The sequence below is a fragment of the Oncorhynchus mykiss genome, chromosome 32, assembly GCF_013265735.2.
Source record: "Oncorhynchus mykiss isolate Arlee chromosome 32, USDA_OmykA_1.1, whole genome shotgun sequence".
NCBI classification, from domain to species: Eukaryota; Metazoa; Chordata; class Actinopteri; order Salmoniformes; family Salmonidae; genus Oncorhynchus; species Oncorhynchus mykiss.
In genome coordinates, this window is record NC_050572.1 from 32,748,802 (window position 1) to 32,773,644 (window position 24,843).

The 24,843-nt window shown below is 41.8% G+C and overlaps 1 protein-coding gene across 5 annotated transcripts in view; it reads left to right on the forward strand.

Moving 5' to 3' along the window:
- Window positions 1–24,843, forward strand: part of LOC110489432 (collagen alpha-1(XIV) chain) — a 96,350-nt gene that overhangs the window by 63,115 nt on the left and 8,392 nt on the right. For 4 of the 5 annotated variants that reach the window (XM_036970754.1, XM_036970753.1, XM_036970755.1 and 1 more), the window contains 23 exons: window positions 394–468; window positions 2,182–2,321; window positions 2,848–2,971; window positions 4,045–4,188; window positions 4,347–4,511; window positions 4,618–4,656; window positions 5,058–5,196; window positions 5,764–5,906; window positions 6,223–6,332; window positions 8,197–8,355; window positions 9,117–9,194; window positions 9,477–9,563; window positions 9,817–9,870; window positions 11,179–11,274; window positions 12,244–12,297; window positions 13,134–13,187; window positions 14,731–14,784; window positions 15,081–15,152; window positions 16,159–16,194; window positions 17,925–17,991; window positions 18,205–18,393; window positions 19,571–19,648; window positions 20,872–21,027. In XM_036970754.1, the coding sequence (XP_036826649.1) occupies window positions 394–468; window positions 2,182–2,321; window positions 2,848–2,971; window positions 4,045–4,188; window positions 4,347–4,511; window positions 4,618–4,656; window positions 5,058–5,196; window positions 5,764–5,906; window positions 6,223–6,332; window positions 8,197–8,355; window positions 9,117–9,194; window positions 9,477–9,563; window positions 9,817–9,870; window positions 11,179–11,274; window positions 12,244–12,297; window positions 13,134–13,187; window positions 14,731–14,784; window positions 15,081–15,152; window positions 16,159–16,194; window positions 17,925–17,991; window positions 18,205–18,393; window positions 19,571–19,648; window positions 20,872–21,027 (2,313 nt within the window). The remainder of the gene's footprint in view (window positions 1–393; window positions 469–2,181; window positions 2,322–2,847; window positions 2,972–4,044; window positions 4,189–4,346; window positions 4,512–4,617; window positions 4,657–5,057; window positions 5,197–5,763; window positions 5,907–6,222; window positions 6,333–8,196; window positions 8,356–9,116; window positions 9,195–9,476; window positions 9,564–9,816; window positions 9,871–11,178; window positions 11,275–12,243; window positions 12,298–13,133; window positions 13,188–14,730; window positions 14,785–15,080; window positions 15,153–16,158; window positions 16,195–17,924; window positions 17,992–18,204; window positions 18,394–19,570; window positions 19,649–20,871; window positions 21,028–24,843) is intronic. The other variant, XM_036970756.1, reaches the window with a different exon arrangement.

Here is a 24,843-nt window from a genome sequence, read left to right on the forward strand (position 1 = left end):
AGCTGAATTACTATGGCGATAAAGTCTATGTGGTTTTCAGCAGGGTTTCTGAGCTAGAAAAAAACGGTACAATTCATTTCAATTTGACTACCGCTGCTGGTAGTGATCAAGCTAGAAAATTACATGGGTAACTTAATCATAAACTCAGCATGCTTCTAAGCATAAGCTACCATCTCAGATTTACTCTCTTAATTCCTTCTGATTCTTCTACCATCCGACTGATTATATATATTATGTTTGATGGTAGTATCAATGAGGGATCTTCTGTGAGGATTTTTTTTTTTACTGTAAATGAAAGCCTCACCAAGCATGTTTGTCAGGTGAGGTGACATAGACATGTAATAAGGATGTTATAATGACTTGTGTGTGTCTTATGTCATTGCTTTCATGCAGTCCCTGTTCCCACCCCGGCACCCACCAGACCACCCACCACGACCGCTCCTCCCAGTATACCCTCAGTCAAGGAAGGTAAGACAAAAGGCCTGTTGTTAACAAATACCTGTGGGCCCTATTGTGGTGCACTCTTCTAATAAGAGGGTATTTCCACTCCATTCCTATATGGTGACCAGCACTTATGTCATCAGTGTTTTCCTTAGTAATATCTTGGGTGGGCTGCTGGAGAGAAATACTTTAGGTCTGTATTTTGTTTAGTAAGCTATAGTGCTTTTGGCTTGGTCTCAAAGCACTTCATGTACCTAAATGGGGTAAAGGGAACTCATACTGTCCACCACCACTGTAAACATCTACCTGGGTGGTGTATCGTAGCCATTTTGCACCCGAATGCTCACAAGTCACCAGGCATTGGCGAACATATACTGTAGAGATATCCCCTATGGTAGATTATCTACACTTGTATTTTTGTGCAACTCACTTTGAGTGGCATTAACCTTAACATAATTTTGTCTGGTGCTCAAGGAAATTCTGAAGGGCTTTGGCTTCCAGGCAATGCCCCCAATGGAATAACTAGCACTAGCGCAGTCAGGACTAAAGATATTGAAGGTAAATCAGAGAGCCCTCAGAACAGGCAGTTACCATGGAAATCACTCTGTCAAGTTGCTGGGTCAATTTTCAACCGGCCCCTGACTGACATTCAAACGTCAAATGACTCCTGACACATATTTGTGACTCTAATATAAGTTCATATACGCAGTGTCTATTGCAGTCATGACTACAGACATCTTAAACAACAGTAAAGCTGTTTAATGTGCTTTTGGAATAATCACAAATCTTTTCAGACTCCCAAAAATGGTCCCATTATGAGCTTTTGAGTCTGAGATAATACTGTGAGCCGGAACTTGTGTTACAGTCTTGTATCAAGTCAGAATATTTCAGAGTTTACAATTCTCCAACAAACACATGCAACATAATATTATCTGAAGATATAACGTGTAGAAAATAAGGAAATGTTTACTTTTATTTGCCATTTTTGAGAACAATCATTTTAGCAGTTTTCTGGGATGAGTTTGTAAAAGTTAATTGAAAACTCACTCCCCTCTCTGTTGGAACGCAGACCAAGTCCATTTTAAAGCCTGTAAATCGTTTTTTTATTATTGTTATTGTTGGCATAGGAAATATCAACAAATGCAACTTTTAGTTTATTTTGCATCCCACATACTAGCAACTTGGTTATTATCTTTGGTTCCTTTGAAAATCACAGAGCAGAACAGAACAAAAAACGAAAGCAAACAACAGGAACTTAGGTGTTATACTGGTCAATCTGACCCTGGCTGGCCCTGGTATTAGAGAGGAAAGTTGTTGAGATAATTGCCAATCATCACAGCTCCTCTCTCGTAAACTGTGGAGAAAGAGAACGCTCTCTCCACTCGCCATTGTGATTCTTCCACTGCTGCTTGCTGAGGCTAGTATCCGTTTGTATTACCTATATATATGCTGTCTGTCAGAACTCTTTTTGTATGCACTGAATTTAAATTGCTCTTGATAAGAGCATGTTCTCATTGGCTTGGAAATGTAAATGTCCTTTTCTGTCTCCCTCTGTCTCTTTCTCTGTTTGTGTACTACTTTCTCTCACTCTTCCCATCTCTACCTTCTCCTCTTCTCCTTTTCTCACTCCTCATCCCTCTCCCCTCTTTCCTCATCTCAACATTCTTCATCCTCCCTGCACTTACTTTTATGTACTTCTCTCTTTCTCTCTCCTCTCTCTCCCTTTTTCTCACCTGACAGTTTGCAAGGCGGCCAAGGCAGACCTGGCATTTCTAGTGGACGGCTCCTGGAGCATCGGTGATGACAACTTCCTGAAAATCATCCGCTTCCTGCACAGCACAACAGGAGCCCTCGACATCATTGGACCAGATGGTACTCAGGTAAATATTGACTAACCAATGGTCCTGTGGCCAGCTAGCACTTACAGATGTAGGATCTTAATTGGATCACCCTGTTGCAGGAGAACTTTCCTGCAATCCAGGAAATATAAAACTTATGGTGTATTTGAGGTTTAAAAAGGCTTCTGAAGTTTGACATTTCAGATTTTATTTTCCCTTGTAAATTGTATCAATCTCTACAAAAATGTCCATTAATTATAATCCACATAATACTTCCTATTTCCTGTTGCTGCAGGATTATTTTCCTGTTGTACCAAACTAGCTCAAATTACGATCCTACATCTGTACAGTATTTTACTTCATTTTGTAAGTGATATACTCAAATAAATTGTCATAAATGGTCTTGGAACACCTATGTTTGACTATGTGTCACGTGTGCTTTTATGAACAATACATTTATGCTGTCCATTATTAGTCCACTCATTACCCCCCCCCCCCCCCCTCCACACACACACACACACAAAACTCTGAAATTTAAATTGAACTCAAAATATCTTTCTCCCATCAGGTGGCCATTGTCCAGTTCAGTGACGATGCCAGAACCGAGTTCAAACTTAACTCGTACGACAATAAGGAGAGGCTGCTAGAGGCCATTAACCGCATCTCCTATAAGGGAGGGAACACCAAGACAGGCAAGTGGACATCGGGCCTTATTCACTATATTAAAAACAATGTTTTGACCATCAAGGCAAACCTTTGTCAAACCTTATTCACTCTCTACCAATGTAGAGTTTCATACTATTACTCTGACGCATACTTTAACGGTAAATTTAAAAAAAAATCTACTTCATATTCAACATCTCCAGCACCACCCCAACATCAACATATGTGAAAATGGCACGTTTCTATGTTTTGTAGTAAAAAAAATAGAGGAAGATAAGTGTTTCCAATGACATCGTCAACCAATTAGTAGACAATTAGTAGGTAATTAGTAGTACATACATACTCACAATTGGTCAAAATCACACGACGCACACCGATGAAGTCATTGGAAACACTTATCTTCCTGTTTACGACAAAACATAGAAACGCACCATTTTGACATATGTTGATGTTGGGGTGGTGCTGGAAATGATGAATATGAAGTAGAAATATTTTGGAGTTTCCCTTTAAGTTCCTTTTTCTTTTCTTTTCTTTTTTATGTCTAAATGGACTACCATAACAGTAAATTAACAGGATGACTGAATCCCATTGAGACAGCTGTAGATGCCAGATGAACAGAAATACCCTTTATTGACTTTCCTTTTGTAACCTGCTGAAAAATAATCAGTCATTGTAATCAAGCAGGCCAGAGTAATCAAGCCCAGCTTCCGAAGAACAGTGAGATGCTGTCATTAATCAGTGGATCCCCAAGGGAAGCGATAATGCATTCATCTAACAATGTTTTTTTTTTTTCAAACGGGTGCAACGAAGAAGTCCGCTTGGTAATGCTAATTGTTGCATTGTTTTCTCCTTTGAATATGCTGTATTTGTGTGTAATGTGTATTGTTGCAGGTGGGGTGGGAATAATAACGAAGAAAATGTGTTGTTGCTGAATATTTTTGCAGTGATACTGATAACCCAACACCACGATCCTCTACCAAGGAGCCTGGCTATATCCTGCTGTCGATATCGCTTTGAGTGTAACTCCTTTCTTTATCTTCCCCTCCTATCCTCCCTCTCTCTTTCTCTCCCTCCATCCCTCCCTCTAATTCTCTTACTATAGGGCTAGCCATCCGGCATGTGAAAGACACCATCTTCACAGTGGGAGGAGGTATCCGGAGGGGCATCCCCAAAGTACTGGTGGTGTTGACTGACGGGCGCTCTCAGGACGATGTCAACAAGGTCTCCAAAGAGATGCAGATGGAAGGTGAGGCACATGATGCAATAATTTCATTGAATAGATTGTGGTACATGAAAAGAACATTCTACAAAAAAGTATCTGTATATGTTAATCCAACAAAATGTTTTAGTTAGGCATGTACATAACACACTATTGGCAATACTGTATGCTTACCTTCTTCACAGGGTACATTGTTTTTGCCATTGGTTTTGCGGATGCGGACTACGGGGAGCTGGTGAGCATCGCCAGCAAGCCTAGCGAGAGACACGTTTTCTTTGTGGATGATTTAGACGCCTTCAAGAAAATTGAGGAAAAGCTGGTCACTTTTGTTTGTGAGGCTGCCACTGCCAGTGAGTCCTACAGGAGCACAATCTAAATATGTCATATAAAAGCACAGGGGGCATATTATTGTGTGCATTTTTATCCATGCAGTGACATAAATGTTTTGTCTTTCAGCTTGTCCTTCGGTGGCGATGAGTGGCAGTACCTTGCCAGGTTAGAGACTGGAGCATACTTACTTATTCATGTGTCCTGGCACACAGGGCACAGTCAAGACCTCTCTACTCTCATACCCGTTGACTAGTTATGACCCCAGTATAACTGTTATGCACAAAATCACTGTAAACTGGACAGGTACAGTACAGTTGACTCCTGCTAAGTGCACATCAGATTAGTGCAAACTCTGGACTTAAGACTACGTAAAATGGCCTCTTCCCGAGTGCACATGTAAGTCAGAATATCTTAATGATAAGAAGTAGAAGCTCAGAATTGAGAAGTCATGATGAAAACAGAGCCAGTCACAATGAAAAAACAGATTATTTTAACTTGTCAGTAGTACTGTGCATGGACATGTCTGCTTTTAAACCAACTCATGGTTGTTTATGTTGTGGCTGCAGGTTTCAGGATGATGGAGATGTTTGGCCTGGTGGAGGGTCTGTATGGACATGTATCAGGAGTGTCCATGGAGCCTGGCACCTTCAACAGCTTCCCCTGCTTCCGCCTGCACAACAACTCCCTCCTTGCCCAGCCCACTAAGTATGGACACTAGCATCTTAACTAAAAGGCATAACAGTACATTGCCTTCTATCAATCATGTAGAATTTAGTAGACACTCTTGTCCAAAGCGACAAAACGTCAGTGAGTACAATGAGCATGATACAGGTAAAGCTACTCTATGACAGCGGTAAGTATTGGCACCACTTACCCAATGATAACATTGAATCCTCTTTTCCTGACACTTGGCCTGAAAATGCTGTTATTACAATGAAGAGGTGGTGATAATGACAGACAGCTGGCCTCACCTGGTGTATTTCATCTCCTTCATCTGCAACAATCCCACATCACAGAAAACATAGTCATTTTGTGTCTCATTCTCAAATTATAATGCAGCAAATGTGGTACATATACAGTATGAAGAAACAATAGCTTCCTGCTCTTAGCCTCTTTTAAGAATTGAATGACACTATTGAAGGAATTGAATTGGCAAGTTGAAACAGCTTTTGAAATGGTGTTTGATAGCAGTTGAGCTCTGTAAAGGTGCTACAACAAAAGCCACTGTATGTTCAGACTAGAGCCTATTGTTCTGGGAACTTTCCACCCCAGGTTTATCCACCCCGAGGGTTTGCCCTCTGATTACACCATCACTATGCTGTTCCGCCTGCTGCCTGAAACGCCCAAGGAGCCCTTTGCATTGTGGGAGATCCTCAACAAGGACAACGAGCCCCTGGTGGGCGTCATCCTGGACAGTGAGTAGGATGCCGGGGGACGGGACTGGGTCTTAGCTGGGACCGTGTGTCAAGTTCCCATTGTTTGGTTGCTGTCATAAGATAGGCAAAGCAATGGACATTTTGCCAGGTGTCTTTGCTCATATATCAATTGTGAGCAGCAGAATGATTTGTGTGTAAATGAATTTTTTTATCAATGTGTAGTAGGCTACAGGTCTAGTAAACCTTCTATGCCTCCTCTATTTGAAACGAGAACATTCCTCACTATTTTCGAGTTTGTACTGAATATGTTATGAAACTGCAGAAAGTTAGGCTAACATTCTCTTTCCAACGCTAGACAGTGGCAAGACCCTCATCTTCTTCAACCATGACTACAAAGGACAGTTTCAGACTGTGACCTTCGAGGGACCTGAGATCAAGAAGCTCTTCTACGGCAGTTTCCACAAGGTCAAAGTTCAAAAACACTCTTTGTTATCTCACTTCCTCAGTGCAAGGCTGCTGCAACATAACCCTAACACCTCAGGGAATGTCCTGCTTCCTGGCTATAAGCCAGCTTGTTGAGTGATGTTAAGTCACTCTTGTCTGGCTTTCAGTGGAGCTTACAATACCTTTGCCCTGAGACATGTCTGTAGACTCCTATGTTATCAGGGCTAACAATACCTTAGGTATGAGACATGCCTGTAGACTCCTATGTTCTAACAATACCTTTGCCCACATCCATGGCCTGCTGCTTAAGTGAATGATGATATGCTTTTTCTCTTCACTGGCACAGTTATCTGATAGTGTATTCAAGTCACCCACTTGCCAATGTCATAATCATCCTCTTTCTATTGATGCCAAAACTTTGCTTGGCAACTTACATTATCATCCATGAGTGAGATGTAGCACCTGAAACAAACGCCTACCTTTTTTGATGCAGTTCTTAAATCACTTATGTTTTGACTATTCAAATAGTTTCAACTTTTTTGCTGCACAATAATAATATAATATTCCATTTAGCAGGTGTTTTTATTCATGCATACAGGTGTCCCCAGTGGGAAATGAACCCACAACCGTTAGTGTTGCATGCACTGTGCTCTACCAACTGAGCCACACAGGACCACTAAACAATGTGTAGCTGTAGCATTAATATATAGTGTGGGTAGTACTGTGCCGTTTAATGTTCACAAGAAATGGCCATCATATTTGACTTGCTATCTGTTGAAATAAAATACAATATTTTTAAAAATGCTAACCATGTGGAATGAAGCTGACACCCGAAATATTGCCAGGATAATGTATGCACATTTGAATCATAGCCACTTTCAAACAAGCTAAACAAACTAAACTATGCAGGGAGGAGGAAATTGATGTGACTGAAAGTGACTATGGCCTGGATTCATGTAAACCACTGTTGCCTTTTTCCTCAGCAAATTATCACCAACGATTACTGCAATTCTTTCCCCTGCCAATCCATAAGTATTCTCATGTGTCATCTTGTCAGCACTTCGCCCATCAGGCTTGGTGATAATGTGGTAACATATTAGATTACCTCTCAAGAAGACTTGACTAACGGCTAGATACTTCTCTGACTCCTTGCATTGCAGTAGGTGTTTTTTTAAGACGCCTAATTCAAATGATTCATCGGGAATCTGTTTTTGTCTAAAAAAAGAGGTAAATACAAAGGAAATGCTACAGTTCCATCCTTATCAGCGCTTTAACATAGTAATGCACCAATGTCAAACAAAGCTGAAAGTGCTGTTTCATAAAGACATACGTTCACAGTTGATAATCAGGTATGAATAGATATTTGCTAGAGGAATGTCTTGAAATTCCCCCATATATTTCCCCCACGAGACATCCCATTTCCAACGAAGCATACAGGAGAAACTCGATGTGTCAAAGGTAGAAAAACTTCTGAAATCCACCGACTTCAAAACCGACTCTTGTTTCGGGTGACTAGTGGAATGCTTGCGCAGAAATCTGTCCTTCTTTTACAGCCTGTGTCTCTTTGAAACTCTTTCTGTTTTCTGAAACCGTAACTCTTTAATGCTCCCCAGTGATTTATTGAGACACGCATATAAGATGTTTCAATCGCACTGCGTCTGTGTTCCAAACAGACCTGGGTTCAAATACTATTTCAAATAATTTAGGATCATTTATCTGTGTTTAGAATTGAGCTTGCCTGGCGCCATGTTACCAATATGAATAACCGCAAAAGTGTAAACCCTGCCAAACTGGCACTCCAGGCAGGCTTTGGCACATGCTCAAAGTATTTGAAAGATTTAAAATAGTATTTGTACCCAGGTCTGGTTCTTCATTTTCCCTGTAGCTGCACATGGCTATTAGCAAGACCAGCGCCAAGGCTGTCATTGACTGTAAGCTAGTAGGGGAGAAGGCCATCAACGCGGCGGGCAACATCACCACGGATGGCCTGGAGGTGCTGGGACGCATGGTGCGCTCCAGGGGGAAGAAGGACAGCTCTGCACCGGTAAGCTGTGACAGATAGATCAGAGAGGATATACAAGAAGACATTTTGACATCGATGTAGAATTACTAGAATATACTGTAGTTCTAAGGACATCCCCATTCAATATCCATGTCAATATTCCGTAATTAGATTTCTATGCATTTTTAACCCCTTGATTCTTCTTATTTTATGTGCAGTCAGGTTGAATTCTAACATACACTATGGTGTTTAGTGTCATGGAGTATTCAATAGAGTGGTGATAAACTACCTAGGTTATGAATTCTTATAACAGCATTAAGACAGAGAGTTTGAATAAAGTATAATCACATCAGCACGTCAAGATCTATTTTCCACTAAATATAAACAAGTCATAGAAACAACTGTACTTTTCATATCCAATCTCCCAGTTCCATAAATTGCCCAGATACCCTCATACAGGAATAGCAGTGAGATGTACTCTCTGATAGGCTTGATCATTTTCTTTATTTGACAAAAACTCTTCACACTTTTCTTTCAAATTGAACCCTTTCAGGACAGGAGAAAACAGAGCAATCTGTTTGGAGAGACCAATTATTGATAGATTCTTCCTCCTCAATAAGAGATGTGCAACAATTCTGTTAACAATGCGTAATACTGAATAATTATCATACTTTCTCTCCGGTCTTATTTAGGAGATTCACAGCTTGCTGCTAGTTCTATCAAGAGACAATTATTCAAGTAACAACATGTTTGTAGTGAATGTAAGAAAAGATGTGTGTGTTTGTTGCTCTTTTTGTCCTCAGTTCCAACTGCAGTCGTTTGACATCGTCTGCAGCACGTCCTGGGCCAGCCGAGACAAGTGCTGTGAGCTTCCTGGTTTGGTGAGTTCACGCCTCGCTACTGATCTCAACTACTGACTGACGTGGGATGACCTTAACCTTTGTTGTAATGTGTCGTAGGATGTTGTAGGATAGTGTCATAGATGTCATATTGTGTCATCTTGTTATTGTGTTATCATAAGGTCATTATCCTATTATTTGTTTTAGCATTAGCGTCATTATCATTATGCTTTGGTCATTATCATAATCATTAGGTCATTGTACTCTTGTGTTGCATGTATTGTCATACAGTCATGTTATGGTGGTATTTGTCTCATCTCTAAGAGGAAGGAGGAGGACTGTCCTGCCATGCCGAGGGCCTGCACCTGCAGCCAGGAAAGCAAAGGTCCCCCTGGCCCCACTGGACCCCCTGTGAGGACCCTCCTTCTCTCCTTAATCAGCATCATGTGTTACTTACAGCTGTTGTTGAGCTAGGATTTCATTCATTCATTGCATTCAGTGGCTGATGAACATAACACAGTGTGACATATGGGGATGGAGAGTACATACACCCGGTGTGTGATAGTGTGTTTAGGATGTGTTGATAGTGTGTGTCTTTAAGGTATGTGGTCCTTATCTTGATGGAGTGTGACAGAGGGTGTGTGGGTGTTTGTGTTATCAACAGGGAGGACCTGGGATCAGAGGAGGGAGAGGGGACCGTGGAGAACCAGGAGCTGTGGTACAGTGTATACACACACACACACACACACACTCATGTAAATAAAAACACAATGAAAGTCAATGCAGCTTGTAACAATTCCACAAGCACTCAGTGGGTAGGTGGGTGGGGGGACAGACACATACCCTCATTGATGGATACCAGACACATACCCTCTTGGATACCTCTCTTCCATAAAATATCCCTTGTGTACTGCTAAGCTGAAAACCCACTCTTTCTATAAATGCCCTTTGCAAAGTTCTAATCTTTTATTCATTTCCCACTCTCTCATGCTATTAGACTTGGATTGCAAGGGTCTTGAAAGTCCCAGAAAATTGTACTGGTGTTTGAATGAGGTGTTATTATAGCATGTAAAGGTCCTTGTAATGCAGCCGTCCTCGCAGTGCACCCATGCTGTCTTTCTACTCTCATGAATTTCATATTCATTGGAGATGCAACGTGCTCCCATGAAAGTCAATGACCTGCGACTGGTAGGCTCCTGACAAGACAGACAGAGAGCAGCCTCACGGGTCTCTGATTTGCAGTTAAATCACTGAGTTAGCCTAAAGCCCCCTCTCAGACACCCAGACCTAGGTCAGGTAATGTATAAAAGATGAAGACAGTTGTATGGAATAAAATATATACAATTTAGTGGATTCGGCTATTTCAGCCACATCCGTTACTGACAGGTGTATAGAATTATGTCTGAGTGTTGGAGTGTACCCCTGGCTATCCATAAATAATAATAATAATGCCGTCTAGTTTGCTTAATATAAGCAATTTGAAATGATTTATACTTTTACTGATACTTAAGTATATTTTAGCAATGACATTTACTTTTGATACTTAAGTATATTTAAAACCAAATACTTTTCGACTTTTACTCAAGTAGTATTTTACTGGGTGACTTTCACTTTTACTTGAGTCATTTTCTATTAAGTTATCTTTACTTTTCCTCAAGTATGATAATTGGGTACTTTTTCCACCACTGGTTAGGTTAGCCAATAGTGGCCAGATCATGTGGGTGCATGCGTTCTCCAAAGATGGAGAGGGACAGTTTATGGCTTGATCAGAGGAAGGTGGTCAGGGAGATTGGTTGATTAAAATGTTGTCTGGTGACGATCTTATCTTATTATTGGCCTATATGTAAATAAAAAATGTTTACAGTACTAGTGTTCAGTTAGATTTTACTTTGTAATTTGGTGTGTATTTCCTCTGTTCGTTCCAGTGATACTAGATTGTTGTAATAACTGTAGAAAGCAGGGAATTTAACTAGAACTATAGTAATCTAATCTACTTTATCAATGTGTTCTTCTGTCTCTGTGACAGGGACCGATAGGTCCAGTTGGGGACGCTGGTTCTCCTGGGCTGCAGGGGCCTCGTGGACCCCAGGGGCCCGGCGGACGTACCATCATGGGCCCTCCGGTAAGCCACACATACACATTAATTGAGACACACACCATCTAATACTGCACATATTAGAGGAGTCTAGTATCCCAACACAAATAACATACAGTAGCTACAGTACCTGATTTACCTAGGCATGCTATAAAGACTGCCTTTTAAAAGGTGTTGTAATACTCAAATGTTGATTCTTTCTTGCCCAAAGGATGTTGTTAAACGTAAGCCGTAAAGGAGGGAGGATGTATCGTAACCTAATAGACTGTAAACAGAACAGTCAAATATGAAGTACTGGGTTACACCTGCATTGGTATTAACAGATCAATGACTAATGAATGACAGGTAAAACATTAAAGGATACGCCCAGATGTCTTAACTTTACTAAGGCCATGTTTAAGCCAGCCTATGGTAAAGTATTTGATGGTATAACATACAGAAGTGCTATATTGAAGACATTATCTATTTGTTGTTAATTCAGGATTATTGTCATGATCGTGATAAGAGACAGACCAAGGTGCAGCGTGTGTTGAGTTCCACATCTTTATTATGGCAAAACTTCAAACAAAAACAATAAACCAACAACGAAACATGAAAGTAGTGGTGCCACATGCACATACACAAAACAATATCCCACAAACACAGGTGGGAAAAATGGCTACCTAAATATGATCCCCAATTAGAGGCAATGATTACCAGCTGCCTCTAATTGGGAACCATACAAAACACCAACATAGAAATAATGAACTAGAACACCCCCTAGTCACGCCCTGACCTACAACTCCTTAGAGAACCAAGGGCTGTCTATGGTCAGGGTATGACAATTATGGTGACAGGTAGGGGATAAGTAAAGGTACAGCTACTGGAAGAGTTTGGAAACAAATGTAGTTAGAAAGCACACTGTGACCATATAGTGACGACCCCAACTTATGAAATAGCCTCCAAATAAACTTGCTATTTGCTGTTGATATTTATTGTTGTTTTTTCCAACTTCAGGGTGGTCCAGGAGAAAGAGGTGAGAAGGGTGCAGCTGGCGCTCCAGGAATACAGGTAAAGACCACCATTCACTTCCTGCCCTTTCAGACACACTTTCCCTCATCACAAAATGGCATTCAGTCTTCAAATGACACCATTGCACCAAATGGAGATCTTTTGAATGGCATATTGAATATCTATCTCTGTAAGGGAACTGTTAATGGGAACATGTCATTCTGAATTCTGGTAAGAGAGTTGCTGCATAATTTGAGTGAAAGAGCTTCTGCTACCGTTTGGTTGATGTGATGTCAGTTTTATTTCAATGCATTAAAGGATTTGCACAGGTAATAAATAAGAGGAGAAGGAAGAAGTTGGTCTTAACCACTGATACAGGGTCAGATATCTTCCATCCTCCTAATGGTAAATTTGAGCATTGGCGGTTGGGTAATCTGATCCTAGATCTGTGGTTATGGGCAGCGCCTGCCTAGACCGTAACAAGACATCACAGCAGTTTTTACATAACAATAGCTATTTCCCCTCTGTTGTAATGACTCATGCCTAAGATGCAATACACTTTCATTGTAATCCATCTCTGAGCAAATTAAGATGGATCCTGTCAATAACTGTAGAGGTTGGGAGATGTATACTTTTGTTTGTAATAGGCTTTGAGCCATGCCATTGGCATTCAGTACTCGTTGTGTCTGAGTGAGGGAATTTGACTTTGACGGATGTGAAGGTCATACAAGAGACTGTGTATTACAAACAGCTCCAGCTTCACAACATTAATTATCTGTAATGAGTTAGGATAGTGGTCCAACCATCCGAGCCTGTCAATACAAATGTATTCATGCTGACACCCTTAACTGGCCTTTTTGTTTTCACCTTTTTGTTTTCTCTCTCTACGGTTGCAGGGCATTCCTGGATCTCCTGGGCCATCAGGTCGAGCGGGACAAACAGGAACAAGGGTAAGGTCTTGTCGGTCTGTTTACAGTGCATTCGGAAAGTATTCAGACCTCTTCCCTTTTTTCCACATTTTGTTATTATTTACATACATTTTCAGACCCTTTGTTATGAGACTCGAAATTGAGCTCAGGTGCATCCTGTTTCCATTGATCATTCTTGAGATGTTTCTACAACTTGATTGGAGTCCACCTGTGGTAGATTTAATTGATTGGACGTATAAGGTCCAACAGTTGACAGTGCATGTCAGAGCAAAAACTAAGTCATGAGTCAAAGGAATTGTCCGTAGAGCTCTGAGACAGGATTGTGTTGAGGCACAGATCTGGGGAAAGCTATATAAAAAATATCTGCAGCATTGAAGGTCCCCAAGAACACAGTGGCCTCCATCATTCTTAAAGAGAATAAGTTTGGAACCACCAAGACTATTCCTATAGCTGGCCGTCCGGCCAAACTGAGCAATCGGAGAGAAGGGCCTTGGTCAGGAAGGTGGCCAAGAACCCAATGGTCACTCTGACAGAGCTCTAGAGTTCCTCTGTGGAGGTGAGATAACCTTTCAGAAGGACAACCATCTCTACAGCACTCCACTAATCAGGCCTTTATGGTAAAGTGGCCAGACGGAAGCCACTCCTCAGTAAAAGGCTCATGACAGCCCGCTTGGAGTTTGCCAAAAGCCACCTAAATCTCTAGTTTGATGAAACCAAGGTTGAACTCTTTAGCCTGAATGCCAAGCATCACGTCTGGAGGAAACCTGGCACCATCCCTTCGGTGAAGCATGGTGGTGGTAGCATCATTCTGTGGGGATGTTTTTCAGCAGCAGAGACTGAGAGACTAGTCAGGATCGAGGGAAAGATAAACGGGCAAAGTACAGAGAGATCCTTGATAACCTGCTCCAGGGCATTCAGGACCCCAGACTGGGGCAAAGGTTTACCTTCCAACAGGACAACAAGCCTAAGCACACAGCCATGTCCATGCTTGGCTTTGGGACAAGTCTCTGAATGCCCTTGAGTGGTTCAGCCATAGCCCGGACTTGAACCCGATCTAACATCTCTAGAAAGACCTGAAAATAGCTGTGCAGCGACGCTCCCCATCCAACCTGACAGAGCTTGAGAGGATCTATAGAGAAGAATGGGAGAAACTCACCAAATACAGGTGTCAAGCTTGTAGCGTCATACCCAAGAAGACTCAAGGCTGTAATAACTGGCAAAAGTGCTTCAACGAAGTACCGAGTAAAGGGTCTGAATACTTATGTAAATGTGATATTTCAGTTTCATATTTTTCATACATTTGCAAAAATGTATAAAAAACTGTTTTTACTTTGTCATGATAGGGTATTGTGTGAAGATTGACGAAGGGAAAAAAACTTGAATCCATTTTAGAATAAGACCGTAACGTAACAAAATGTGGATAAAGTCAAAGGGTTTGAATACTTTCTGAAAGCATTGTAATCAAAAGGAATAGATTTATGTGAATATGAAGTTGTGGTATATGAGCTGCCATAATAGCACAGTCTCATAGGCATTAATATGTACTTGTAACACCTTTCCACAGGGACTTCCTGGTAAAGATGGACCCCAGGGGCGAACAGGACCTCCAGGGACTATAGTGAGTATTATTGTTTGTGGATTTAGCATCAGGAACTGATGAATTAATTTGATTTAATGTCAATGAATTGTAAAATTAAATCTGCAATTTATAATACTTTCTTGTCAAAGGTACTGTCCCTGTAGGTTAATTGTTTGTGCCCCTTGGCGAATGTGACTGTTTTCTTCTTTGCTTCTTGGCCAAATGTTTTGTAGTACCTCAAGTTACCACTGGAAAAACTGAAGTTACACATTGTACGTTTGAGTGATTGCTCAATCAGTGAGATGACAATTTGTTTGTTTGTGTTTCACCCACAGGGCACTCCAGGAGCTCCTGGGTCACCAGGGTCAAGTGGACCTCCAGGGTCACTGGGAAACCAGGGACCTCCTGTGAGTTATCTGAACCTCTATGTCCATTACTACTACTGAAGCAGAGCTGACCCACTAGCTGAGGAAATACCCAGCAAGCGGAACTGATTGAAATTGCATCATTACAACAAGATACGTCAGTATGATGTCATTTCAATCAGCTTTGCTCGCTTTGTGTAGGATTAGGGAGGGAGGTCTTGGGAGACAGCAAAGCCACATAGTATGTAAATATATTGTACATAGTCCTACAGTACAGTGTATCTATCATAATTAGACCCAGAGTTTTTCCTGACTGCATGACTTGACCAACGAAAGTTACACACTCTAACGAACACAAGGCATTATTCTAGGGCAGGTCACATGGTCAGGAATATACCATATTTCTATGTGTATGTGTAAGGATCTGGGAGAAAGGGTAACAGTTCAGTGGGGATATTCAGAGACAGGGAAAATTATTTAAGGAACTACACAGTGAAGTTAAAACCTGTTTTCCCTTTGTCATAATGGGGTATTGTGGGTAGATTGAGGAGGAAAACACAATTTAATCAATTTTAGAATAAGGCTGTAACATTAAAAAAATAGGTGGAAAAAGTCAAGGGGTCTGAATACTTTACAAATGCACTGTATATTAAGTCACCATAATCAATTTCAGAAAGAAAAGTGGCTTGAACAAGCATCTTTCTAGCCTCAAATGGGAAGCAAGCCTTGTTACGAGAATAAAATCAAAACATTTTCAGTTAAACTTCCTCACAAGATTATCTACATGAATTTTTTAGGACAGCTTATCGTCCAACCAAAGACCAAGAGCCAGAGAAGGTTAGCAGTTATTGCATAGTAGTGCCTCTATGTAATAACTGGTACTGCATAGTTATTATATGACCTTGGCAGAGAAATGGTTATGCCAGGGTTCAAATAATGACCTTAGCAAAAAGGAAAAAGATGACAGCAATTGACAACTCAAACAATTTGTACAGTTTTACTTCATTATTTTCTGTCCATTGTCATTCTACCTCTTGTTCTGTTGCAGGGTCCCGCCGGAAACAAAGGAGAGAAGGGAGAAAGAGTAAGTCATAGATAACAAACATATTGCTTTGGCAGCAGTGGCAACCACCCATTCATGCCAAAACAGCATTTATTAAATTTAATTGAGATATCTTATGATACTTACCTTGTTCTGTATAATATAATTATGTGGCGTAAGTACTGTTCTTAACATCAATTTTCAAAACAAGTAACGCCCTCCTTTCAAGTAATTACTGCTCCTCAGCTTGGGGTTATAGGGGTTCTCTGACAGTCTGACAGTAAACAAGTTTTCTGAAGAGAAATATCACACGTTGTACTGCAACCAGAACCCATTTTGCATACCTTATAAGCTAAAGCTTTAGAGCCGTGTTACTCTGCTGTAGAAAAAGGATTTCTACTTCACAGCAGTTATATTTTAAAGAGCTATTGTTCTAGTGTTCAAATCAAATTTACTTACATAGCCCTTACATCAGTTGATATCTCAAAGTGCTGTACAGAAACCCAGCCTAAAACCCCAAACAGCAAGCAGTGCAGGTGTAGAAGCACGGTGGCTCGGAAAAACTCCCTAGAAAGGCCAAAACCTAGGAAGAAACCTAGAGAGGAACCAGGCTATGAGGGGTGGCCAGTCCTCTTCTGGCTGTGCCGGGTGGAGATTATAACAACATGGCCAAGATGTTCAAATATTCATAAATGACCAGCATGGTCAAATAATAATAATCACAGTAGTTGTCGAGGGTGCAGCAAGTCAGCACCTCAGGAGTAAATGTCAGTTGGCTTTTCATAGCCAATCATTAGGAGTATCTCTACCGCTTCTGCTGTCTCTAGAGAGTTGAAAACAGCAGGTCTGGGACAGGTAGCACGTCCGGTGAACAGGTCAGGGTTCCATAGCCGCAGGCAGAACAGTTGAAACTGGAGCAGCAGCACGGCCAGGTGGACTGGGGACAACAAGGAGTCATCATGCCAGGTAGTCCTGAGGCATGGTCCTAGGGCTCAGGTCCTCCTCCTCCGAGAGAGAGAATTAGAGAGAGCATACTTATATTCACACAGGACACCAGATAAGACAGGAGAAGTACTCCAGATATAACAAACTGACCCTAGCCCCCCGACACATAAACTACTGCAGCATAAATACTGGAGGCTGAGACAGGAGGGGTCAGGAGACACTGTGGCCCCATCCGATGATACCCCCGGACAGGGCCAAACAGGAAGTATATAACCCCACCCACTTTGCCAAAGCACAGCCCCCACACCCCTAGAGGGATATCTTCAACCACCAACTTACCATCCTGAGACATGGCCGAGTATGGCCCACAAAGATCTCCGCCATGGAACAACCAAAGGGGGGCGCCAACCCAGACAGGGAGATCACGTCAGTGACTCAACCCACTCAAGTGACGCACCTCTCCTAGGGACGGCATGAAAGAGCACCAGTAAGCCAGTGACTCAGCCCCTGTAATAGGGTTAGAGGCAGAGAATCCCAGTGGAGAGAGGGGAACCGGCCAGGCAGAGACAGCAAGGGCGGTTTGTTTTAAGTACTTTACGGATTGGTGTCGCCCGTAACAGCATTGAATGGCTAATAAGATTTTTAGACAAGGCTCAAAAGGCCACATCTAGGCTTGGCCACAACAGCTATGTTTTCAAATTAAAAGAGTTGATGTCAAATTCATGGCTGGCAGGCTTTCTAGTAATGGTGGAGGATATTTTACCTGTGGGTACGATAAAACCGTGTAGCCGTGGACTTGGTGTCACCATGTGTTTTTTCCTCTCCAGGGTGACCTGCAATCCCAGGCATCGGTCCAAGCAATCGCCCGCCAGGTCTGTGAGCAACTGATACAGAGTGAGTCATTTTTTTTATCCTCCATCTGGCTCTCTTCCTGTGTGTGTGTGGATGTGTGATTGCATAGGTCTTGTGTCTTTGAGTGTAAGTGTATTTTGTGGAAGGGGTATACAGTACATGAAAATGTGAGTGTTGTCTATGAAAGTGTAAGTGTATTTTGCCATTGTCATCCGTTCATGATTCACTGACCTCTGTCTGACGTCCGTCCCACAGGTCACATGGCTCGCTACAGCTCCATCCTTAACCACATCCCGAGCGCACCCGTCTCCGTCCGCACCGTTCCAGGTCCCCCAGGAGAGCCCGGGCGGCAGGGCGGCCCAGGACCACAGGGAGAGCAGGGGCCCCCGGGCAGACCAGGGTTCCCCGGGTCCAATGGAGAAAATGGACAAGCAGGAGCCAGAGGTACTGTATAGAGAAGACTCCGATTTAACTTAAGATTTCAAGTGAAGATATAGTCATGTAACTTATGCCATAAGCTTGTGGGATACGATATTACAGTAAATGATACTGCCAGGTAACGTATTAAAACATAATTTATCAGGTTTCAGGTATGACCCAGATGCAGACAGTGTCGAAGAAACAAAAATGTATTTCTAGTACAGGGGCAGGCAAACGAAAGGTCAAAGGCAGGCAGATGTCAGTAATCCAGAGAAGGTACAAAAGGTCCAGAACGGCAGGCAGTCTCAGGGTCAGGGCACGCAGGGGTCAATAATCCAGGGAATTGGGCCAAGGTATAGAACGGCAGGCAGGGTCAGGGCAGGCAGGGGTCAATAATCCAGTGAGGCAGGGCCTCCCGAGTGGCACATTGGTATATGGCACTGCACAGCAGCGCTAGCAGTGCCACTAGAGATCCTGGTTCAAGTCCAGGCTCTGACGCAGCTCTAGCGACTCCTGTGGCGGGCCAGGCGCAATGCACACTGATACAGTTGCCAGGTGTTTCTTCCTACACATTGGTGCGGCTGGCTCACGGGTTAAGCAGGAATTGTGTCAAGAAGCAGTGCGGCTCAATTGGGTTGTGTTTGGGAGGACGCACTGCTCTCGACCTTCACCTCTCCTGAGTCCATATGGGCGTTGCAGCAATGAGACAAGACTGTAACTGCCAATTAGAAACCACGAAAAAGAGAACATGTTTTTTGAAATAACAAAAAACATTTCTCCAGTGAGGTGGGGTAAGGTATAGAATGGCAGGCAGGGTCAGGGCAAGCAGAATGGTCAAAACTGGGAAGGACTAGAAAACAGGAGCAAGCACAGACAGGAGCAGGGGAACAAACGCTGGTAGGTTTCATGAAACAAAATTAACTGGCAACAAACAAACAGAGAACACAGGTATAAATACACAGGGGATAATGGGGAAGATGGGTGACACCTGGAGGGGGTAGAGACAAGCACAAAGACAGGTGAAACAGATAAGGGTGTGACACATTAATATAATCAGAATACAATTATTACACAGGTAGATCTACAATATTGTTCATGCCACTTTTAGTGCTGATGGTGATATAATACGGAAAGGAGATAAGCATGCCCACTTCTCTGCATTTTGTCAAAGTGTGTGTCCCGTTGATCTCTGTCTGTCCAGGTTTGTCAGGAGAGAAGGGTGACAAGGGAAGCCCAGGCGCAGGAGTCCAGGGTCCCAGAGGCCCTGTCGGGCCCCCAGGTAACCAGAACCGCTGATAAACCCCCCCCCCCCCCCCCCCCCCCAAAAAAAAACTGCACAGTTCCAACTTCAATTTTCCTCCAGGGACTTCCTTTGCTACCGAGCCTCTGCAGAGGAAATCAACATCTGTTGAGCAGGTGGATTAGAAAATAGGAAGTCATCCGATCTGTTTTTGATTAAGCACTCCCGTCTTGATTCAAGGGTAAAATATGGAATGGAGAGGGTAGCTTGAGTTTTATTTAATTTACTTTGGTTGTTATTCATTAAGCTGCCCTTACTGGTTTAATGAAACCTTATTAGAGGGCATAGCTATTGACTCCTGTATTGATTGTGGTCTAGCTGATACAGTGTGTTGATTGAAATCCTGAAGCAGTTGCCAGGTTGGGCCACAGGAGAGAACTCCAGAGAGAACACTTCAGGAATCTGGCATGCGGGAGATGAGTACCCCCAAGGATATTTGAAAAAGGATATTCATAGCATTTCCTGATGGAGACAGCTCAGTAATAATAGCATTTTGGGTCTGATGAAAAGACACAAAAGCTTATGCTTATTGGTACTGACCACTGGGTAATGGTAAATGTGTGGAAGTCTGGCCAATCAGTGGCCTAATCATGGATTATGTTTCAAAGCACACTTCTAGATTTAAAGGGATAGTTCACCCAAATTATAAAATTATTTATTGGTTCCCTAACCCTGTAAGCAGATGGATAAGATATGACAGCAATCCATACTTTGGTTTAATTTCTCTGGCACTGCTTCCACATGCTAATGTTTTATCATTTGCGGCACAAATCGCATTCAAGTCATGGGACTGATATTAGCATTTTTCGCACATTATCTTCAAAACATCTATAAATTACTTTGTTGAGCTTTATAATACATTTTAGATACTTTCGTATTATTTGGACATGATGCTAATATCGGTCCCGTGACTTGTTTGGGATTTGCGCCACAAATGGGTAAGGAAACCCATGTGTAATTTGGGTGAACTACCCCTTTAACTTGGTGAATTCTACCTCTATATGCAGTGTTCTTAGTCACAATGAAGACAATAATAATGTCACAATGAAGACAATAATAATAATAATTCACATGATGATTTCACTTCGGAATGTAGCTCAAAGTTAAAACCTTCAATGTTAATTGAAAATGTATTTGTTGTAATAAAACACACTTCCTCCCTTTCTCCGCCTTCTCCTCACCACTCCTTATCTCTCCTCCAGGACCAACGGGTCAGGGCCGGACAGGAAGCCAGGGTCCATCTGGTCGGCCAGGGAACCCTGGAACCCCTGGGCGGCCGGGTATCCCTGGACCAGTGGGGTCGGCTGGACCTCCTGGATACTGTGACCAGAACTCCTGTGTGGGCTACAACGTAGGAGGTAATTATGACCATTCTTCATCCCCTACCACTGTAAACACACCAAAACACAACAAGGCAACATAAAATGATATAAAATACAAAGTCCAATACATTAGATCTAATTGTTTTTGCCATATATAGAGAATTCCATTGTCATTCCCATCATGTTGTTGGGTAGATAACACTTACCTGGGGATACACTCTCTGAGAATGCTTTAAAAACCCTAAAGTCTTGAGTAAGGCTGAGGGTTTGTAATCAGAGAATATGTCAAAGGGTTCGGACTGAATCTGGCCTTTTTTTATGTCTTTATATCTGATGTATTGTATCATACCCTGTCAATCAATCACTAACGAATTTAATCCATCAGAAGCTCTTTGACAGGGAGACCTGAGCAAAGAGCTCTCATTGGGTTAAATCCGCCAGAGGGTTGACCCGAATCACACCTTTATCCACACTCACTGTATTTCAAGGTGAAGCTAAGACAACATGACTAGGGTTGAATGGCGGGAACCCGGTTACCTCCCAAAATCACTCCCTTTTCCCGGGATAAATAACTGTGAGAATACTGTAAATTATTATAAATTATTTGTCTGAACAGCATGGCGTGAAATGGAACTGTTAAAGGATATGCAATGTCTAAATCTGGCCTCTACAGCCTCTGCATGATGAATTAACGCTCAGGGTGGGGACAGACATCCCATCTCTGTATGGAGCGCAATTCACAGTGCATGTAGACCTACTGTATCATCTCATCATGGTCACTTTTTTTTGTGAGACAGGTTTAGCCTATGCTACAGTAATATAAAGACTGAATGCGCCTCTAATTTACCCATATCCATCTGACTTTCGGTGTCACCTTGTTTTGTAATTGTAAAGATTTGTATTTATTATTTGCAGCTGCAGGGAAAAAAAGCATATCACTCGAATATCTTTGCTTTAAATCAGAACACGTGCAAGCAGTCTCTCGCAGTCTTTCTCTCTCTCCATCAATTCCATTCAAATTGCATACAAAATAGATAATCCTCTTCTATATTTGATATATAGCCCTATATACAGTATATGTTCTAGCCTACCTCTTTCAGGTAATAAATCCAATGCAGTATTAGCCTTATATTTAGCTAATTAGTGATGGGTTATGTATAATAAGCTTCTAACTTAATGCCTCTGTCTCTTGCGCAGTATGCAAGCACCTGTGCTCCGCAGACCTCTCCTTAATAAACGCTCCTTAGCTCTTGGAGTCCCATGCAGGAAAAGCTAGACTAAATAGCTTGCTGGACATAACTTTTTTAGCATTTCTTATACCAATAGACTATTCGAAGAGGGGCGCAAGCTCTTTTTTGCTGAATGATAAATACCTCCAGCCGATAGAACTCACGGGTAGTTTGAAAGAAGAGCGAATGTGCAATGGTGGTAGGCTATAGCAGTTATTTCGCCTTCTGCATCTAATTCTAGTCCTATATTATTCAAGGATAACATTAGAATGAGGAAGATTATGACCACGAAACGTTTTCCATTTAACTGTTGAAAGCGAGGAAGGAATAAAGCAAAAATAGAGTGAGAAAGAGTATGTTGGCTAATAACATTAGGGGAAATATTATGAAAGATATATCAAATCAAATGTTATGTGTCACATGCACATACAACAAGTGTAGACCTTATCGTGAAATGCTTACTTACAAGCCCTTAACCAACAATGCAGTTCAAGAAAAAGAGTTAAGATAATATTTACTAAATAAATAAAATTACTAATTAAATAAAAAGTAACACAATAAAATAACAATAACAAGGCTATATACAAGGGGTACCGGTACCGAGACAATGTGCGCCAGGGGTACAGGTTAGTTGAGGTAATTTGTACATGTAGGTAAGGGTAAAGTGACTGCAGAGGTAATAAACAGCAGAGGTAATAAACAGCAGTGTAAAAACAAAGGGGGGGTCAATGTAAATAGTCCGGCTGGCCATTTGATTAATTGTTCATCAGTCTTATGGCTTGGGGTAGAAGCTGTTAAGGAACCTTTAGGTCCAAGACTTGGCGGTCTAGTACCGCTTGCTGTGCTGTAGCAGAGACAACACTCTATGACTTGGGTGACTGGAGTCTTTGACCATTTTTTGGGCCTTCCTCTGACGCTATATATGCGTCAACCTACTAATTATACAAATGTATGTTTTATTTATTTATTCTTGACTGCATTGTTGGTTAAGGGCTTGTAAGTAAGCATTTCACTGTAAGGTCTACTACACCTGTTGTATTTGGCGCATGTGACAAATTCTTCATATGTTATTTGTCACATGCGCCAAATACAACAGGTGTAGTAGACCTTACAGTGAAATGCTTACTTACAAGCCCTTTATATTTCAAAATTAAAATCAAATTTGCTAGCGTATACTTGTAACTTTTTAGGCCTCATGTTTCGCACCAGAATTGCATGTTCTCTTCTGCTTTACCATGGTTTGAACGATTTGTGTAATTCAGTATATTGCAATACAATACACACTCAAAAAGATTAGCCTACTGGAGCTAGTTAAATTTATTTCCCCAAGAGAGCATAGCCTATAGCTAGGTACAACTATGGGCTTTTATATTTTTCTGCCGTGCATAATGTGCAGTAGTCTACTGTATATCATAGCCGGATATTGCCGGGGTAGGCTGTCATTGTAAATAAGAATTTGTTCTTAATTGACTTGCCTAGTTAAATAAAGGTTAAATAAAATATATCAGTGCATTTGGAAAGAATTCAGACCCCTTGACTGTTTTTGTTACGTTACAGTCTTATTCTAAAATGGATTAAATAGTTTTTTTCCCCTCATAAATCTACACACAATACCCCAATATGACGAAGCAAAAATCATTTATTTTATTTTTTTTGCAAAAAGATTATTAAGTATCACATTTACATAAGTATTCAGACACTTTACTCAGAACTTTGTTGAAGCACCTTTGGCAGCCTCAAGTCTTCTTGGGTATGACGCTATAAGGTTGGCACTGGGAAACCTAGTCAGTTGTGTTATTTGGGGAGTTTCTTCCATTCTTCTTCGCAGAGCCTCTCAAGCTTTTTCAGGTTGAATAGGGAGCATCTATTTTCAGGTCTCTCCAGAGATGTTTGATTGGGTTCAAGTCTGTGCTTTGGCTGGGCGACTCAAGGTCTTTCAGGGACTTGGCTGTGTGCTTAGGCTTGTTGTCCTGTTGGAAGGTGAACCTTCACTCCAGACTGAGGTCCTGAGCACTCTGGAGCAGGTTTTCATCAATGATCTCTCTGTACTTTGCTCCGTTCAGCTTTCTCTCGATCCTGACTAGTATTCCAGCCCAAGCCGCTGAAAAACATCCCCACAGCATGAAGCTGCCACCACCATGCTTCACCGAAGGGATGGTGCCAGGTTTCCTACAGACATGATGCTTGGCATTCAGGCCAAAAAGTTCAATCTTGGTTTCATCAGACCAGAGAATCTTACTTCTTATGGTCTGAGAGACCTTTAGATGCCTTTTGGCAAACTTCAAGCCAAAATATATGACTGAATATAAATAGTGTAGTTATTCCCTCCGCAAGACAATCAACAAGCGAAATGCAAGTACAGGGACAAGGTAGAGTCGCAATTCAACGGCTCAGACACGAGACATATGTGGCATATGTCTACAGGAAATCAGGGACTACAAAAAGAGAACCTGCCACGTCACGAACACCGATGTCACACTTCCAGAAAAACTAAACACCTTCTTTGCCTGCTTTGAGGATAATATAGTGCCACCGTTGCGGCTCCCCGAACAAAGAGCAGGCCAAAATATCCCTCTCAGCACTGCCTGGACTGCGCCAAAATGCAAACTCATTTCTTTTGAGT